Genomic DNA, 20248 nt, shown 5'->3' with positions numbered 1-20248 from the left:
ATATATATATATATATATATATATATATATATATATATAATATATATTATATATATAAATAAATAAATTAATAAATAATCAGGAGATGCCCCAGCCACTCCTGTGATGTATATGCCCCCAGCATCTAAACTGGTGCATATGCTCCAGCATCTCCAATGTGATGTATATGCCACTAGCCCCTCCTGTGATGTATATGCCCCAGCCCCTCCTGTGATGTATATGCCCCAGCCCCTCATGTGATGTATATGCCCCCAGTGTCTTCTGTGATGTGTATGCTCCAGCCCCACCTGTAATATATACATTACAGGAGAGGTTGGGGCATATACATCACTGGAGAGGCTGGGAGAATATATACATCACAAAAGAGGCTGAGGGCATATACATCACTGGGAAGCATAGATATGGCTTTGGAGCACAGACAGCACTAGGGGGGCCACAGACAGCACTAGGGGGCCACAGACAGCACTAGGGGGGCCACAGACAGCACTAGGGGGGGCCACAGACAGCACTAGGGGGGGCCACAGACAGCACTAGGGGGGCCACAGACAGCACTAGGGGGGGCACAGACAGGACTAGGGGGGCACAGACAGGACTAGGGGGGCACAGACAACACTAGCGGGGCACAGACAGCACTAGGGGGGCACAGACAACACTAGCGGGGCACAGACAACACTAGGGGGGCAGAGACAGCACTAGGGGGGGCACAGACAGCACTAGGGGGGCACAGACAGCACTAGGGGGGCAAGGGGGAAACTGACAACACATGCAGAGCACAGACATTGCAACGGGGCGCAGACAGCATGGACATCATTGGGGGCACAGCACTAGGGGTGGTACACAGCATTGGGGAGGGGGGATTGGGATGGGGGCACACAGCCCTAGGGGAGGGATGGGGGCACACAGCCCTAGGGGAGGGAGGGGGGCACACAGCCCTAGGGGAGGGAGGGGGGCACACAGCCCTAGGGGAGGAGGGGGGGGGGGGGGGGGGAGTCACAGAGACCGAGGGGGGGGGTCACAGAGACCAAGGGGAGGGAGGGGGTGGAGTCACAGAGACCTAGGGGAGGGAGGGGGAAGTCACAGAGACCTAGGGGAGGGGGGGCACACAGGACCTAGGGGAGGGGGGGGTCATTCACACAACCCTAGGGGACACACAACCCTGGGGGAGAGGGGGGGGGGTGGGACACAACCCTGGGGGTGGGGGGAACACAACCCTGGGGGAGGGGGACACACAACTCTGGGGGAGGGGGTGGGGGAGACGGACGCACAACCCTGGGGGAGGTGGGGGGGGGGAACACACAACCCTGGGGGAGGGGGGCACACAACACCCTGGGAGGAGGCGGGGGACACACACAACCCTGGGGGAGTGGGCACACGGCAGCTGGGAAACGAGCACATAGCACAGTGGGAGTAGGCACAAAGCACAGTGGGAGCTGGCACGCAGCACGGGGGAGCGAGCATGGAGGAGCTGACACGCAGTACGGGGGAGCACGCACGGGGGAGCGAGCATGGAGGAGCTGACACGCAGTACGGGGGAGCACGCACGCAGTACGGAAGAGCGCTCACATATCAAAGTGGGAGCGGGTACACAGAGTTGAAGCTGTGAAACTGCTGCTGGGCTTTTGTGAGACGAGGCGAAAGTGCTAACCCCGTCCACAAAATAAGTCCTGAGCACACAGGCACTGACTAGCGTTTAGTAGTGAACGCTGAATGCGCGTCCTCGCAGTGCACATGGGGATTTAAAGGGCCGGCAAGACGCGGCTGCTGGCAGATTCCCTGGGGCCGTAGAAAAGGTTTTCGTGGGCCGTACACGGTCCGTGGTCCGGAGGTTCCCCACCCCTGATCTAGAGGAAAGGAGGAGGAGAACAAAAGAAGAGAATTTTGTTTACTTACCGTAAATTCCTTTTCTTCTAGCTCCTATTGGGAGACCCACACAATTGGGGTGTATAGCTTCTGCCTCCGGAGGCCACACAAAGTATTACACTTTAAAAAGTGTAACCCCTCCCCTCTGCCTATACACCCTCCCGTGGATCACGGGCTCCTCAGTTTTGGTAAAAAAGCAGGAAGGAGGAAACTTATAAATTGGTCTAGGGTAAATTCAATCCGAAGGATGTTCGGAGAACTGAAGACCATAACCCAAAAGAACAACCAGCCCAAAGGGCACAGGGGTGGGTGCTGGGTCTCTTAATAGGAGCTAGAAGAAAAGGAATTTACGGTAAGTAAACAAAATTGCCTTCTTCTTTGTCGCTCCATTGGGAGACCCAGACAATTGGGACGTCCAAGAGCAGTCCCTGGGTGGGTAAAAGAATACCTCAATAAGAAGAGCCGAAAAACAGCCCCCTCTTACAGGTGGAAAACCGCCGTCTGAAGGACTCGCCTACCTAGACTGGCGTCTGCCGAAGCATAGGTATGCACTTGATAGTGCTTCGTGAAAGTGTGCAGACTAGACCACGTAGCTGCCTGACACACCTGCTGAACCGTTGCCCGGTGCCGCAATGCCCAGGACACACCTACAGCTCTGGTAGAATGGCCCTTCAGCCCTGAAGAGAGCGGAAGGCCCGAAGAACGGTAGGCCTCGAGAATCGGTTCCTTGATCCACCGAGCCAAGGTCGACTTGGAGGCCTGAGAGTCCATATGCTGGCCAGCGACAAGGACAAAAAAAACTCATCTGAACGGCGCAGGGGCGCCGTGCGAGACACGTAGAACCGGAGTGCTCTCACTAGATCCAAAGAGTGGAAAACCCTTTCACACTGGTGAATTGGATTAGGGCAACAGGAAGGCAAGGAGATATCCTGATTTAGATGAAAAGGAGATACCACCTTAGAGAGAAATTCCGGGACAGGACGAAGAATCACCTTATCCTGGTGGAAAACCAGGAAGGGAGCCTTGCATGACAGCGCTGCAAGCTCAGACACTCTCTGGAGAGATGTGACTGTCACTGGGAAGGCCACCTTCTGCGAAGGACGGGAGAGAGAGACATCCCGCAGCAGCTCAAAAGGCGGCTTTTGAAGAGCCGTCCGGACTCTGCTAAGGTCCCAGGGTTCCCACGGACGTTTGTAAGGTGGGACCATGTGGCAGACCCCCTGCAGGAACGTGCGGACCTGCGGAAGCCTGGCTAGACGCTTTTGAAAGAAAAAACACGGAGAGCGTGGATACTTGGCCCTAGAGAGAGAGCCGAGGGACAAACCCTTGTCCATTCCAAATTGTAGGAATGAAAGGAATGTGGGTAAGGCAAACGGCCATGGAGGAAGGCCGTTATCAGCGCACCAGGATAGACAGACTTGCCAAGACCTGTAATAGATCTTGGCGGACGTTGGCTTCCTGGCTTATCTCGTGGTGGCAATGGCATCCTGAGATAACCCTGAAGACTCTAGGAGTCAGGGACCAATGGCCACCTAGTCAAGTTGAGGGCCACAGAATTCAGATGGAAAAAACGGGCCTCGTGACAGCAAGTCTGGGTGGTCTGAAAGTGCCCACGGTTGACCCACCGTGAGATGCCACAGATCCGGATACCACGACCGTCTCGGCCAGTCTGGAGCGACGAGAATGGCGCGACGGCAGTCGGACCTGATCCTGTGTAGTACCCTGGGCAGCATCGCCAGAGGGGGAAACACATAAGGCAGTTGAAACTGCGACCAATCCTGGACTAAAGCGTCCGCTGCCATAGGTCTGTGATTCTGAGACCGTGCCATGAAGGCCGGGACCGTAAGCGATCGACGTCCTGCGTTCCTCAGGGGCGATGGATCTCTCGAAGCACTTTTGGGTGCAGAGACCATTCCCCCGCGTCCATGCCCTGACAACTGAGAAAATCTGCTTCCCAGTTTTCTACGCCCGGTATGTGAACTGCGGAGATGGTGGAGCCTGCGGTTTCCACCCGCTGCAGAATCCGCCGGACTTCCTGGAAGGCTTGACGACTGCGAGTGCCGCCTTGGTTCGCGAACGGCACTGCCTCCATAGCTGCAACCATCTTCCCCAGGAAGTGCATGAGGCGCCTTAAGGGGTGTGACTGACTCCGAAGAAGTGATTGCACCCCCGCCTGCAGAGAAAGCTGTTTGTCCCTGGAGAGTCGCCAGAGCGACGTGTTGACACGCCACCTGAGAAGGGGCCCCGAGGTTCTGAAGAAACGAGCCGCAGGACGAGAACCGAACTCTATCCTGTAACCAAGAGACAGAATGTCTCTCACCCATCGGTCTTGAACTTGTGGCCACCAGGCGCCGCCGAAGCGGGAGAACCTGCCACCGACCGGGGATGCGGCTAGGGTAGGCCGAGAGCCATGAGGAGGCCGCTTTGGAGGCAGTGCCCCCTGCGGCCTATTGGGGTCGTGACGTGGGCCGCCACGCATATGAGTTCCTCTGGCCTTTCTCCGGCCTGTTGGACGAAGAAGAATGTGGCTTGGCGGAGGGACGAAAGGACCGAAACCTCGATTGGATTTTTCTTTGCTAAGGTCTCTTAGGTTTGGACTGGGGTAAGGAGGAGACCTTTCCCTTGGATTCCTTAATGATATCATCCCATTGTTCGCCAAATAAGCGGTCGCCAGCAAAAGGCAAACCAGTTAAGCCGAGTCTGGTTCCCTTTCGCGCAGCCACATGGCCCTGCGAACTGCCACGGAGTTAGCATATGCTACAGCCGTGCGGCTAGTGGAGTCCAGGACGGCGTTCATGGCGCAGGACGAAAAGGCTGATGCCCGAGAGTCAAAGACGGAACATGCGGAGCAAAATTCCCTGTGACAGCATTAAACTCCCTCAGACAAGCCTAGATTGCTTGGAGAGCCCACACGGCTGCAAAGGCCGGGGCGAAAGACGTGCCCGTGGCCTCATAGATGGACTTCACCAAGAGCTCTATCTTGTCTGTCAGTGGCATCCTTCAGGGATGAGCCATTTGCAACAGACACAACGGATCTGGCAGCCAATTTGGAGACTGGAGGATCCATCTTGGGGGAATGAGCCCAACTCTTAACGACTTCAGATGGAAAGGGGTAACGCGTGTCAGTGTGACGTCTAACCCAACGCTTGTCCGGGACCGCTCCGGGTTTCTGGACAGCATCCCTGAAGTTAGAGTGATCAAAAAACGTATTGCGTGTACGTTTGGGGAACCGAAACTGGAGTTTCTCCTGCTGAGAAGCCGACTCCTCTGCAGGAGGAGGCGGAGGAGAGTGATCCAGCACCTGGTTCATGGACGAGATAAGATCATTTCCTAAGGCGTCCCCCTCAGGGGTATCAAGGTTAAGGGTGAAGCCAGGGCCAGAGCCCTGAGCTACCACGTCCGCCTCGTCTTCCTGAGAGTCCTCAAGCTGGGATCCCTAGCAGCGTGAGGAAGTCGGGGAAGTCCCAGCGAGACCGCTTAGCCGGTCTTGGACTGCGGTCCGGGCAGGAGTCCTCCGCCTGAGACCTAGGGCTCAACCTGGGAGCGCGCTGCGGCGCTAACCAAGCGGGGCCTGGATGAGACAAGCTATCAGAGCCAGGGCCTGTGAAAGGTCCAGTCTGGACTGCAATGCCTCAAGGATCTTAGAAACCATTTGATCATATGAAAATGACTGAGGGCCAAGACCGGTGACTCTGTCCCTGCAGCCTGCTCAGGGGAAGCAGGGGGGCCCACATGAGCCGAGGGGTCCACCAGTGCCCGGGGCTCCGGCTGAGCAAGCGAGGCAGGATTCGAGCATTGCTCACAGTGAGGTTAGGTGGATCCCGCGGTTAACATAACCCCACAAGAGGTACAGACCGCGAGAAAAAACCTGTGCCTGTTGTCTCCTAGGAGAGTGACCACTGAAGGTAAATGTGAACAAAAGGTATACAGTCTGTCCGAACAGAAATATATATAATATATACATATGTATCCGGCACCCTAGGGGGACTAGCGGCGGGTGCTGTGTTCACCCTGAGCTCCCCTGAGAAGCAACCACCGGCAGAATGCCAGAAAATGGCCGCCGGAGCTCTCAGGGGAGGAGTGGGGCCGAGGGTGGCGCCAGCAAAGCGCGGGAGTCTGGGTTCCCCACAGTGGTCAGTGAGGGTGGAGGAAGACATGCAGGATGTTCCAGCCCTCACATCCGACGTCATGTCGGTAATCCCGCCCTTACCCCTGACAGACAGGCCCGGGGGCGGGATTTTCGCGACTAGGCCGCGGTGAAGCCGGGGACTAAATTTGAGGTCGCGTCCGACCAGCAGTCCCGGTCGGCGCGGAAGTCCACCTGCCTCCTCAGTTTTACAACTACCATGGCTTCCGGGAAGAAGGTGCGCTCCCTGTACAGTCCCCTAATGGGGACACCGAGAACCTTTAAGCAGCAGGGCCCGGTCCCTAGGGTTGAAGAGGCTCCGGTCCGGCAAATTCCACCGGGGGCTGCGGATGGAGCACGGTCCCAGCAAATGGATGACCGCTCAGGTCTCACTTCTCCCAGCCGCATAAGGGATGGTGAAGGAGACGGCCTGTGGCTCCAGCCTCCGTACCCGCAATGGGTAACGTCTGGGGTACCCACAGTGGCCAGTGAGGGGGGAGGAAGACATGCAGGATGCTCCAGCCGTCACATTCGACATCATGTCGGTAATCCCGCCCTTACCCCTGACAGGCAGGCCCCGGGGCGGGAGTTTCGCGACTAGGCCGCGGTGAAGCCGGGGACTAAATTTGAGGTCGCGTCCGACACGCAGGCCCGGTCGGTGCGGAAGTCCACCTGCCTCCTCAGTCTTACGACTACCGCGGCTTCCGGGAAGAAGGTGCGCTCCCTGTACAGTCCCCAATGGGGACACAGAGTACCTTTAAGTAGCAGGGCCCGGTCCCTGGGGTTGAAAAGGCTCCGGTCCGGCAGGTTCCACCAGGGGCCGCGGATGGAGCACGGTCCCAGTAAATGGATGACCGCTTAGGATCCCACTTCTCCCAGAGCCGCATAAGGGATGGTGAAGGAAAAGCGGCATGTGGCTCCAGCCTTTGTACCCGCAATGGGTAACTCAACCTTAACAACACCGCCGACGTAGTGGGGTGAGAAGGGAGCATGCCGGGGACCCCGTGGGGGTCCTCTTTTCTTCCAACCGACAACTAAATTATGAGAATGCATGAGTGGATGTGTGCCTCCTTCCACACAAAGCATAAAACTGAGGAGCCCGTGATCCACGGGAGGGTGTATAGGCAGAGGGGAGGGGTTACACTTTTTAAAGTGTAATACTTTGTGTGGCCTCCGGAGGCAGAAGCTATACACCCCAATTGTCTGGGCCTCCCAATGGAGCGACAAAGAAAAACGCCTCCATAACTGGTCTCCCACTGCAGACGAATTGTTTGGTTTTTTTTTTGGCATAAGCAGTAATCAATAAGACTATAAAAAGGACAAGTTAGAGAGGTATAAAAATAGCAATAAAAACATGGTGGCAGTTTGGTGTGCCTGAGGAAACTGTCAGGTTTCCTTTAACATGGTATAGAGACAGCAGCTCTGTCTAAAATTGTGCAAATCGTCGGGTGCTCAGACACATTTTAAGTGCCTGCCAATACTGACCTTTTGCCGATCTTCTTTAGATCTCATTCGTTCTCCATATACCAGAAATACATGCTGGGATGGATCGTAATTTCCAGGTGATTGATCGTGCAACATAAGATTACACCACCGAAACAGATCCCTCAAATTAAACTCCCATGGTCCTCCTCTCTGGCCCCATTTTCTCTCAGTCATAACTTCCAAGTCAATCTAAGAGAGATACAAAGCTCATTCTGCATACATTTGTTGATAAATAGTAGAAGTCTTAAGGTACGATAACATACCAGAGTAAAAAAAAAATGTACTTTACCAAACCAAATATAATATACACATACATCAACACATAAATGGATAAGTCAAATATATACCTGGTTATTGAATGCAACCATTTTATCAATGATCTCTTCACCCAAGGCAGGAAAAAGAGAACTGGCTATGAACTGCATATCAGATGATGACAGCTGATCCACAAAGACCTAAACAATATACAAAATCACAAAGCTACACAACGGCACAAGGATAACAACATTATATACTCCCATACACAATATGAGCCCAGGAATACTTGTCAATACTAAAAATGCTTTGTAGTAAAAGGAGTTAATTGCTACTAACAGTTTTCATGGCAGATTTGTCATTCTAAAGAAACCCTCTTTGATATAATATCATATAAAAAAAACAAAAAACAAACAAAAAAAAAAAACCACACTAACCTGAGTAAACCTGTTCAAAAAGGATCGGGGAAGTCCTTTTCGACCACCTCCTTGACGAAAAGGGTTCTGGCAGCCAAAGATCTTTGTTTTTTCGTGTTGCACCTGAAAGCTCATGCCAAGTTCTGGAATGTACACCTCGGCACGATGGTCAAAGCATGCATTGAGTCCTTCTAGCACAGACTGAGATGCCAGATTAAGCTGAATGAAACAAAAACAAATGCGTCAGACTGCATACCATGCTTTAATTCTTGCACTGTGCATCTGGCATGGGGATAGCCCATCATATGGGCAGTGTAGTAGGAGGCTATAATATCAGGCAATACACTTACTTCATCCAGTACAATCCAATGTCCTGCCTTTAAAGCTGAAAGAAGCGGTCCATCACGCCAAGCAAATTCCCCACCTTTGCCTCCTTCAATTGGAAGGTCAGTACCAAATAAATCTGTTACATCCTATAGAAAAAAAAAAACAACATAGTAAACAATTAGTAAAATGCGAACAAAACCACACTGAGGTATTTACAATTTGTACAGATTTAACAGATACTCAGAATAACTGCGATCTCTCGAATCCAAATGATTCGTTTTTGAAAAAAAAGGGAAATTGCTATAAAATGGCAATTTTAGCATTTGATAACTGCCCACTGGACTCGAATGCATACATTAATTACATTTAATAAAGTAGACGTTCTACTGAAACGTTTCCCGCCAAAATGTCCATCAATCTGATCAGCTCCTCCTGCTCTATAACATACTGCCCGCAAAGCAGAGATTTTCAACAGGAGAAGTTCCCTTTAAGATGTGCACAATACATTGTGCATTCAAGCTATACAGAAGAAACAATATTAATCAATTTGTCTACAGCAGCAACACAACCACAGATACATTTATCATCAGAGCTTGAAATATAAATATTTAAAACTATGTTTTAAAAGAAAAAAAAAAGTGAAACTTAATATTTGCCACAGTGTTACTTCAAGAAGCACTCACATCACAATTGTTATCCTTCTACTATAGGGCACTCATTATGTAGCACTGTGTACTTACAATTGCCCTTATACCCAGTTAATTCTTCTCTGTTAGGTCTATGACATAACGTAATTAAACACAGACTGCATGAAACCTTCTAAGCTCTATTGGAAACAGGATTTCTCTTTTCCCTCCATGAATCATCTTTAGAACTACAAAGTGTTTTTAGTGTGATAACTTTTGCAGGAAAAATAAACTTCCTGTTTCTACATAGAGCTTAAAAGAATTCAGCTAGTCTGTTTTTAATCACTTGATGTCATGGACCTAATGGAAAAGAGAAGAATTAACTGGATAGAAGGGCAAAATGAGAACGTCTAAGTATACATTGTTGTGTAATATAATAATTGCAATATACTAAGAGGATAAATATTTTGATGGGAGTGCTTCCTTCAGCTTTTGTAGAAAATAATTACATGTCTTTACCGTTTGCTCAGAAAGGTTAATCCGAACAAGAGGATTTCCAGACGCTTTAGCCAATGCTGTGACAAGGCTAGTCTTGCCAACACCTGGGGACCCCTCTAATAAAATGGGTTTGTTGAGCTGCATTGCCCTCAGTAGCCTTTGTGCATTCATTGAAGTCGTTTCTGAATTCAGTGCATATTCAGTCAAAGATTCTTCATGAAATTCAGGACCTTAAAGCAAAGAAAATTAAAAACACTCAGCGTTTATTAAATCAATTTGTCCACTGGGTGATAGAATCATAAGTTTTGATTACATACAGTTTGGAAACAAAAGGGACTTTGACCAGCACAAAATCACCAAGATATAAATATTACATTTTCAACACACTAAAATATGGTAAAATATTACCTCTAGTTATATAAAAGGGGTCAATCCCAAACAAGTTTTCCAAATAATTAATCTTTCGCTGTACAGTTTTCTCATACATCTGTAGGTCAAACTGCACTTCTTCAGTCATTTCCACAATAGCAGAGAGCTTCTCATGTAAAAAACGCATGCATTGCTGCCTGGCAGTTATGGCAGAAGCTGCAGAGGAAAATGTAGTGCCTACAAAGGAAATAGGGAGAGGAAAAGGAGTACTCAAAATATAAAGCAGGCATAATCGAGCATTTTCTGTTACAATAAAAACTACTTGGTGTGTATACTTTATTCATTTTTTTTTTCTGCTAAAAGGAATCTGTCACAAACCATCTGAAAGCTGCATAATGTAGGGACAGAGACACTGAATGCAGCAATGTACCACTTACTGGGCTGCTGATTAAATCACTGTTATATCTGCTGAAGATCTCTCAGTTCTCTGAATGTTGATCTCTGTATAAACCTGTCCACTCCACAGATTGGCAGCTTCCTGTGTACACTGTGCATAGGCAGAAATCTGCCAATAAATGGTGGGGATGGGGTTATAATAAGCTCATGAATATTGAAGATACATGGCAGCACGCTTACTTGTAATCTAGTGATAATCTGTTTATATAACAGTGATACCATCAAAAGCAAGCAGCCTAGTAAGTAACATCTCTGGAAACTGGGCTTCTGCCTCAAATTCCCTTTAAAGAAGAATTAATCATGGAGCTATGTGGTGAGACATAATAAGGGAAGCTTTTGGTAAGCTGATGGGTTGCTATAGCAATTGGGGCCTAACAATATAATTTTAGTACATCCATAAAAAAAAACAAAAACAAAACTTAATGGCAGACATTTATGGCATTACCTACATGGCATGCAACTCAAAAATAGGGCACTTTTTCAAACCTAATGAAAATTTATAAAATAACATTATTTTTTGGTTGTACATGCTTAGCCAATAATATAGAAAGGAGCACAAATTCACAGGACCCGGGTCAAGAAGTCACATCACCCTTCTGTGACTGCCAGACAGGAGCCCTGTGAACCGCCTCCTACCTGCCGGCATCCCAAGCTCCTCTCTTGGTCAATCACAGTGCCATTGTTCTGGCGTGATGCACACATGACACTGCACCAGAGAAGTCGAGGATGCCGGTGGGTAGAACATGGTTCACAGGAGTCCTCTCCAGCGAGCACAGAATACTGGTGTGGGGGCTAGACCACAGTCCTCTGAATCACTTTGCTCACCTCTAAGGCTGCTTTCACACATCCGGTTTATGCAGTGCGGCTCAATCCGGCTCAAAAACCTACGTAACGGATGCGGCGAAAAAAATGGATCCATTGCATACGTTTTTCCATGCGGCCCGTCCGTTTTTTGACGGACGCGGCTTGATACTGAGCATGCGCAGTTCAAAAAAAGCACATCCGGTGGCCGGTTGCGTTTTTTGCCGCAGGATGCCGCATCCGGCGTCCATAGGCTTGCATTGTAAATCGCGCCGCATTGCACCGGATCCGGCGCGATGCGTTTTTTTCGCCGCACAAAAAAACGTGCCAGGCAACGTTCCATCCGGCCACCACATGGGCTAAATATGCCGCATCCGGCAAAAACCGGACGCAACGCAAGGCCATGCGGCACAATACGGCGCTAATGCAAGTCTATGCAGAAAAACGGTTGCGTTTTTTCTGCAAAGCGCCGTATTCTGGCCGCTCAGCAAAAACCGGATGTGTGAAAGCAGCCTAACTTAAAAGGATTTCCCCAAAAATTTTTAAAAAAAGTTATTCCCTATACATAGAATACTAGAGAATTTACTAACTGCTAGGCTACACAGCTCTATCTTCAGGAAGCTAGTGTCGGAAATGTGCATCGCCACTATTTATTGTCTATAAGACTGCCAAAGCGTTAACTATTTTTTTAATAAAACATATAAAAATTAAAATTTATATATATATATATATATATATAAATAAAAAAAAAAAAAAAAAAAAACACAACAAAAAACCCACCTGATCCCAAGCCATCGATGTACACAAGACAAGCAGCATGTATTAAAGCTCTGATGGTATCCAGGTTAGTTCCTTCATACAGAGTTTCCAAGAAGTCATTTTTCACAGTGACATTCATGAAATTTACCCAGGAAAGGATGTCTCGGATACTGAGAATGCACCGGCGACCAAATTCTTGGTTTGTCAACCATTCAATGAAATCAATGATCATATCTGCTAAAACGGCACCTGAAGAAAGATTTGTTACGAAAGTGAGTGATAATGCCAATCATTTAGCTAACATATAGTTCAATTTTCAGACTTTAAGACACGTTTTAGCAAGAGGCAAATCTTAGTAAAAAGTTCACAGCCAGGAAGTCCCAGCACTTTGCAGCAATTCATAGCTCTAGTTTGCCATTTCCCTGCTTAGCAATGAATGTTAGAACATATTACTACAGCCCAAGTCTGGCAAGTGGTAATTACACTGTACTGATCACGGTCATCCCAACACAAAGCTGAAGAAGAACACAGAAATATTAGCATGCAGATGCTCTGTCGGATATGGAGCAAAACTGCAGCATCAGATCTAATAAACGGTGATAGGTATTGGCCCACCACCGGGAGCAATGCTGAACGCTGCAAAAAAAATAAATAAATGTGGAACCGTTTTTGATTTTAACATCCTCGCCCACCCTCGATTTTTGTACCCACTGTTTATGTATATTACATAGTAAAATATGAAATAATGAAGCATAAATCCAACTTGTACTGCAAAAAACAAACTATGAGATATAGAAAAGTTAAAAAAAAAAAAAATTAATTTCAAAGATTCATGCTGCCCAAGCTACTGGCAGCATGAGTGAGAACCTGTGTGGCCAGGGTACACACACACACACACACACACACACACACACACACACACACACACACACACACACACACTTTCTAGTCTGGAGATCCAATTGTTATATTTTTTCACAGACTGTTTGCATTAAAAAAATAACATTAACATTCTGGATTTGTGAGAAAATATACCTTATTTTTCAGCAGTAATTCCAATAGCAATAGTCTCCTGACTAGTCCAGAATTGCCCCATGTTGTGTTCTCCTTGCCCTGCTTTAGGCAACCGACAGGTCTCTCCCATAGTGAGACCTATCAAACACATCTAGCAGTGCTGGAACACGCTGGCTAGGTGAGGACAAAGCCAGGCTCTGAATCATGCTGCCAGTGGTGTTAACAGTATAAACCATGTGACAGGCTTCCTTTATGTCATCAAGACAATATACTGTGATAAATATGGCTACAATATTACAAAACGATCTAGATAAAATGTCAGAATGGGCAGATACATGGCAATTGAGATTTAATGCTGATAAATGTAAAGTAATGCAACTAGAAGAGTAATCCTATAACTGCTTATACATTAAATGGAGGTAAACTTGGGACTACAGAACAGGAGAAGGACTTGGGTATTCTCATTACAAATAAGCTGAGCAGCAGCACTCAATGTCAAGCAGCAGCTGCTAAAGAAAACAAGATTTTAGGGTGTATAAAAAGAGAGATTAGATCCCGTGATCCCAACGTATTGTTACCTCTCTATAAATCACTTGTAACCCCACATGTGGGATATCGGATCCAGTTTTGGGTTCCACATTTTAAAAAGGATATTAAGAAGTTAGAGTCAGTTCAAAGGCGGGCAACTAGACTACTACAAGGAATGGAAGGCCTCCCAGATGATGAGAGGCTGGAAAAGTTAGATTTGTTTAGCTTAGAAAAAAGACATCTCCGTGGAGATCTCATATTATATATATATATATATATATATATATATATATATATATATATATTATATATACATACATACATACATACATATACATATATATATATATATATATATATATACATACACATACACACACCCATATATACATGTTAGGTCACGATAAAGGACTGGCACTTGACTTATTTCCTCCAAAGACAATATTAAGGACCAGGGCGAATTCACTGCGACTGGAATAAAAGCGATTCCGGCAGCTAAATAGGAAAGGGTTCTTTACAGTTAGAACAGTCAGACTGTGGAATACCCTACCACAAGAGGTAGTAATGGCAGATACTATAACAGCTTTTAAAAAAAGGGCTGGATGATTTCCTCACTACACACAACATTGTCGATTATAAATAACAAAATGTATTGTTGAGGAGGGCCATTGGATCAAATACTTAATTAACCTTGAGACATAGGGGATTGTGGGAAAAACGTCCAATGAAATAGTTTCTCCTTACGTAAGACAGTTCAGATATATCATCCTGTGGCATACATTTAAGATGGCTGCCATTTCCTGTTCTTCACACCCTGCCCTGGTATGCTGTCCATATGGGAGAAGAGGACCAACCCACTGACCGGCCCACGGATCAGCCCATTGACTAATGGACATATCCGAGCACGCCCACTGTAGAGCCGACCACAGCCCTTTTTCCTAGTTTATATAAATCAATGCTCTGTTGAAATAAATCTCTTGGAGCTGCACCATACTCTGATCAAGGAGAGGCTTACATCTATTTGTCTGGTGTCAATTCTTTCATGCATACACTTGATCCACACCAGTTAGGTCATGAGCAGGCAACTAGTGAACATTTAATTGTTTTCACCCTAACAGGGTAATTGGTCGAGGAAGGTGCAACTAGATGGAACAAGGTCTATTTTTCAACCTATGTAACTATATAATTCTCCATGGTGCTGAAAACTGCCACAAATAATACACCAAACAGTAATTGGGGAAGCCTCAATCTCCTTCAAAATAATCTGGAAGACCTGTGAGGAGAAGCACACCATAAAGGTTGTTTGGCATCTGAATGAGAAAATGTGGTTATCAGTTCCGAAGTTACACATGGAGTACACAAACAACAGAGGAATCCCAAAAGGGTCAGGAATGGCTACCAAAGTTCCAAAGCCTCAATTATATTAACACACTTGTGGAAAAAAGAGAATTTTGTTTACTTACCGTAAATTCTTTTTCTTATAGTTCCGTCTTGGGAGACCCAGACCTTGGGTGTTTAGCTTCTGCCTCCGGAGGACACACAAAGTACTACACCTAAAAGTGTAGCTCCTCCCTCTGAGCCTATACACCCCCTGGTGAGCCAGTCACAGCCAGTTTAGTGCAAAAGCTGAAGGAGAATAGCCACCCACAAGTAGAACAGAGCAAGAGCCGGAACAACCGGAGACTCTGTCCACGACAACAGCCGGTGAAAACACGCGGAACAAGGAAATTGCCAACAGGCAACAGGGAGGGTGCTGGGTCTCCCAAGACGGAACTATAAGAAAAAGAATTTACGGTAAGTAAACAAAATTCTCTTTTTCTTTATCGTTCCTTTGGGAGACCCAGACCTTGGGACGTTACAAAGCAGTCCCTGGGTGGGAAATAAACAGAAAAACTAAGAAGTAGGCAGAACCTAACTTCACAAATGGACGACAGCCGCCTGAAGGATGCGTCTGCCCAAGCTCGCATCTGCCGAAGCATGAGCATGCACTTGGTAGTGCTTCGAGAAGGTATGCAGGCTAACCCAAGTGGCAGCCTGACAGACTTGTTGAGCCATAGCCTGGTGCCTAAAAGCCCAAGAGGCACCGACAGCTCTGGTCGAGCGTGCTTTGATCCCCGGCGGGGGAGGCGCCTGCGTACTCTGGTAGGCATCCGAGATGGTCGACCTAATCCAACGGGCTAAGGTCGGCTTAGAAGCAGGGAGGCCCTTGCGCCGACCTGTGGTTAGCACAAAAAGAGAGGTGCACCACCTAAGCGCAGCGGTGCGAGACACAGATCCGGAGAGCACGCACCAGATCTAGAGTATGTAGAGCTTTTTCAAAGCGATGAACAGGGGCCGGACAGAAGGAAGGTAAGGTAATGTCCTGGTTAAGGTGGAAAGGAGAGACCACCTTAGGAAGGAAGTCCGGAGTCGGACGGAGAACCACCTTGTCTTGATGAAAAACTAAAAAAGGTGACTCCGAGGAGAGAGCAGCCAAATCAGAGACTCTCCTGAGAGAAGTTATGGCAACCAGAAAGGCCACTTTCTGTGAAAGACGGTACAAAGAAACCTCCCTAAGAGGCTCAAAGGGGGGTTTCTGCAAGACCGTGAGAACCAAGTTAAGGTCCCAGGGGTCCAAGGGCCACCGGTAAGGCGGAATGATGTGAGACGCGACCTGCATGAAAGTGCGGACCTGAGCCAGCCGAGTGAGACGCCGCTGGAACAGAACTGACAGAACCGAAACTTGTCCCTTGAGAGAGTTGAGGGACAGTCCTAGCTGCAGACCGGACTGTAGAAAAGACAGAAGGGTCGGCAAGGAGAATGGCCAAGGAGGATGGTCTGTAGAGCGACACCAGGACAGGAAAATTTTCCAAGTCCTGTGATAGATCTTAGCGGAGGAAGACTTACGGGCCCGAGTCATAGTGGAGATGACTTCAGGAGGAATACCAGAAGCCGTCAAAATCCAGGACTCAATAGCCACGCCGTCAATTTGAGAGCCGCAGAATTCGGGCGGAAAAACGGACCTTGCGAGAGTAGGTCTGGACGGTCCGGGAGATGCCACGGCATCTCTACGGACAGTTGGAGCAGGTCCGGATACCAAGCTCGCCAGGGCCAGTCCGGTGCAATGAGGATGACTCGACGACCCTCCATTCTGATCTTGCGCAGGACTCTGGGCAAGAGAGCTAGAGGGGGAAACACGTAGGACAGACGAAACTGGGACCAGTCCTAAACCAGAGCGTCCGCGGCGAAGGCCTGAGGATCGTGCGAGCGAGCCACGTAAACAGGAACTTTGTTGTTGTGACGGGATGCCATTAGGTCCACGTCCGGAGTGCCCTATTTGCGGCAGATCGACTGAAATACTGCCGGGTGCAGGGACCACTCGCCACCGTCCACGCTTTGACGGCTGAGATAATCTGCCTCCCAGTTGTCCACGCCTGGGATGTGGACTGCGGATATGGTGGACCTGGAGTCCTCCGCCCATTGAAGAATGCGTTGTACCTCCATCATTGCCAGGCGGCTGCGTGTCCCGCCTTGATGGTTGATGTAGGCAACCGCTGTCGCGTTGTCTGACTGGACTCGAATGTGCCTGCCCGCCAGCAGGTGGTGAAATGCTATGAGAGCTAGAAACACGGCTCTGGTTTCCAGCACATTGATTGAAAGGGCTGACTCGGACGGAGTCCAAGTGCCCTGTGCTCTGTGGAGGAGACATACCGCTCCCCAGCCGGATAGGCTGGCATCCGTGGTGAGAATCACCCAGGACGGGGCCAGGAAGGAGCGCCCTTGGGACAGGGAGAGGGGCCGAAGCCACCACTGAAGGGAGCTCTTGGTCCGTGGTGACAGAGCCACTGACTTGTGTAAGGAGGAAGGCCGCTTGTCCCAAAAGCAGAGAATGTCCAGCTGCAGGGGGCGCAGATGGAACTGGGCAAAGGGAACAGCCTCCATGGACGCCACCATTTGACCCAGCACCTGCATCAGACACCTGAGGGTATAACGGCGGGGCCTCAGGAGAGAGCGCACCGCCAACCGGAGTGACAGCTGTTTGTCTAAGGGCAACTTCACAAGTGCCGGCAGAGTCTCGAACTGCATCCCTAGGTACGTGAGACTCTGGGTCGGAGGTAGAGTGGATTTGGGAAAATTGACAAGCCACCCGAATTGGGCTAGAGTGGCGAGAGCGAGCGAGACACTCCGCTGACAGTCTGCGCTGGATGGAGCCTTGACTAGAAGGTCGTCCAGGTAAGAGAGCACTGCCAACCCCTGGAGGTGCAGAACTGCAATCACTGCTGCCATGACCTTGGTGAATACCCGAGGTGCCGTGGCTAATCCGAAGGGGAGAGCCACGAATTGGAAATGATCTTCTCCTATTGCAAAGCGTAGCCAACGCTGGTGTGAAACTGCAATTGGCACATATAGATAGGCATCTCTGATGTCGATGGACGCCAGGAAATCCCCTTGGGTCATTGAGGCAATGACTGATCGCAGAGACTCCATGCGAAAGTGCCGCACCCGAACATGCTTGTTGAGAAGCTTGAGATCCAGGATGGGCCGAAAGGTACCGTCCTTTTTAGGGACCAGGAAGAGGATGGAATAAAAACCTCTGAACCGTTCCCGGGCGGGAACTGGTAATTACTCCGTTGGCCTGCAAGGCTGCCACGGCCTGTGATAAGGCGGCGGCCTTGGAGCAGGGGGGAGTTGAGAGGAAAAATCTGTTTGGCGGGCTGGAAGAGAATTCTATCCTGTAGCCGTGAGAAATGATATCTCTCACCCACTGATCGGAGACCTGTTGAAACCAAGCGTCGCCAAAGTGGGAGAGCCTGCCACCGACTAAGGACGTTGCTGGAGCGGGCAGAGAGTCACGAGGAGGCTGCCTTAGTGGCAGGACCTCCTGCGGTCTTCTGTGGACACGCTCGAGCGCCAGCTGGATTTCTGATCCTTAGCTGAGTTAGCGGACGAGGCGGAGGGCTTAGAGGACGACCAGTTGGAGGAACAAAAGGAGCGAAGCCTCGACTGAATCCTACCCTTAGCAGGTTTCCTGGTCTTGGTTTGTGGCATGGAAGTATTCTTCCCGCCAGTAGCCTCCTTAATAATTTCATCCAGCTGTTCACCGAACAGCCGGGAACCAGCAAAAGGGAGCCCAGCAAGGTACTTCTTTGAAGAAGCATCTGCCTTCCACTCTCGAAGCCACAAGATCCTGCGGATAACGAGGGAATTAGCCGAAGCCACCGCAGTGCGGTGAGACGCCTCTAGTATGGCAGACATGGCATAAGAAGAAAAAGCTGAAGCTTGAGAAGTTAAGGCAACCATCTCGGGCACAGATTCCCTGATGAGGGAATGCATCTCCTCTAGAGAAGCAGAGATGGCTTTGAGGGCCCACACTGCTGCAAAAGTTGGGGAAAACGCGGCCCCTGCCGCTTCATACACGGATTTGGCCAGAAGGTCAATCTGACGGTCAGTGGCATCCTTAAGGGAAGTGCCATCAGCCACCGACACAACGGTCCAGGCTGAGAGCCTAGACACCGGAGGGTCTACCTTTGGGGAGTGAGCCCACTCTTTGACCACCTCAGGTGGAAAGGGAAAACGGTCATCAGAACCACGCTTTGGGAAGCGTTTGTCAGAACAGGCCCTGGGTTTGGTCACAGCGGTCTGAAAACTGGAGTGGTTAAAGAACACACTCTTTACTCTCTTAGGCGAGGTAAACTGGTGCTTTTCTGCCAGAGAGGGTTGCTCCTCCTATACTGGAGGGTTGAGATCCAGTACAGAATTAATGGAAGCAATCAAGTCACTAAGTTCTGAATCACCCTCGGAAAGATCAATGGGGCACATGGAGTTAGCCTCCGAGCCCCCTGTAAAGGCCTCCTCCTCATCCTGCGAGTCCTCAACCCTTGAATCAGAGCCGCGGGATGAGGGGGGAGAGGAAACCCTGCAGCGCCTCTTAGGAGGACGGGGTCTGTGCCCTGATGATGAATCCACTGTGAGCTCCAGTGGACGGAGGTCAGAGGATAGGGATCCTAAAGGACCCTTAGCAAGAGCATTAGAGGCACCCTGTGAAGGGGGCTGATGCATATTCATCAAAGTCCTGGACAGAAGTCCCATGGACTCAGCAAATGACTGGGAGATAGACCTAGAGAAGGACTCTACCCAGGCCGGGGGTTCAGCCACAGGTGCAGCAGCAGCCTGAGAGACCACTGGGGGTTAGACTCCAGGCTGTGGAACCTCCAAGTTAGAGCAGACATCACAATGTGGATAGGTGCTCGGTTCAGGCAGCAGGAGCTTACATGCAGCGCATGCAGTATAAAGCTTTGGAGCCTTGCTCCTCGTGTGAGACATGCTGCTGGAGTGGGGAAAACAGCTTCTACAAAGAGAATGAACCCCAGGGAGTATATTGAAAGGTCCAAAACCAGAGACCGGCTGTGGCTTACCAGACCGCCGGAAGCGTGTTGTGTGCCCTCCAGATCCCGAAGCCCGGACCCCCAATGCACAGCACCTCAGCAGGGATGTAGAGTGCAGGATGTCCCAGCGCAGAGTGAACCCTGTCCAAGAAAATGGCGCCGAAGCGAAGAGAGGGGGCGGGATGGGGGCATCCCTGTAGGAAAGTGGGATCTGGAGGGCCATAGAGGCCTGCAGGGGGGGGAGTCACGCACAAGCAGTGGGGAGTGTCCCTCCCCTGTGCAAGACGGCCGCCGGGAGGAGCCGTGCCAGTCCCTCTGCATGAATGACATGCGAGGGCAGGCAACAGAAACTAGGCCTCCGAC

The 20248-nt window shown here is 49.5% G+C and overlaps 1 protein-coding gene across 2 annotated transcripts in view; it reads right to left on the bottom strand.

Moving 5' to 3' along the window:
• The window catches only part of MDN1 (midasin AAA ATPase 1), a 585757-nt gene that overhangs the window by 333355 nt on the left and 232154 nt on the right, over window positions 1-20248 (bottom strand). For both annotated transcript variants that reach the window (XM_075340129.1, XM_075340130.1), the window contains exons 34-40: window positions 12000-12227; window positions 10002-10199; window positions 9615-9823; window positions 8493-8615; window positions 8164-8361; window positions 7819-7926; window positions 7472-7660 (exon numbers count right to left, since the gene is read on the bottom strand). In XM_075340129.1, the coding sequence (XP_075196244.1) occupies window positions 7472-7660; window positions 7819-7926; window positions 8164-8361; window positions 8493-8615; window positions 9615-9823; window positions 10002-10199; window positions 12000-12227 (1253 nt within the window). The remainder of the gene's footprint in view (window positions 1-7471; window positions 7661-7818; window positions 7927-8163; window positions 8362-8492; window positions 8616-9614; window positions 9824-10001; window positions 10200-11999; window positions 12228-20248) is intronic.

The sequence above is a fragment of the Anomaloglossus baeobatrachus genome, chromosome 3 (genome assembly GCF_048569485.1).
Source record: "Anomaloglossus baeobatrachus isolate aAnoBae1 chromosome 3, aAnoBae1.hap1, whole genome shotgun sequence".
NCBI lineage: Eukaryota > Metazoa > Chordata > Amphibia > Anura > Aromobatidae > Anomaloglossus > Anomaloglossus baeobatrachus.
Note: the sequence above shows the minus strand (reverse complement) of the source record. Positions and strands in the feature narration are given on the sequence as shown.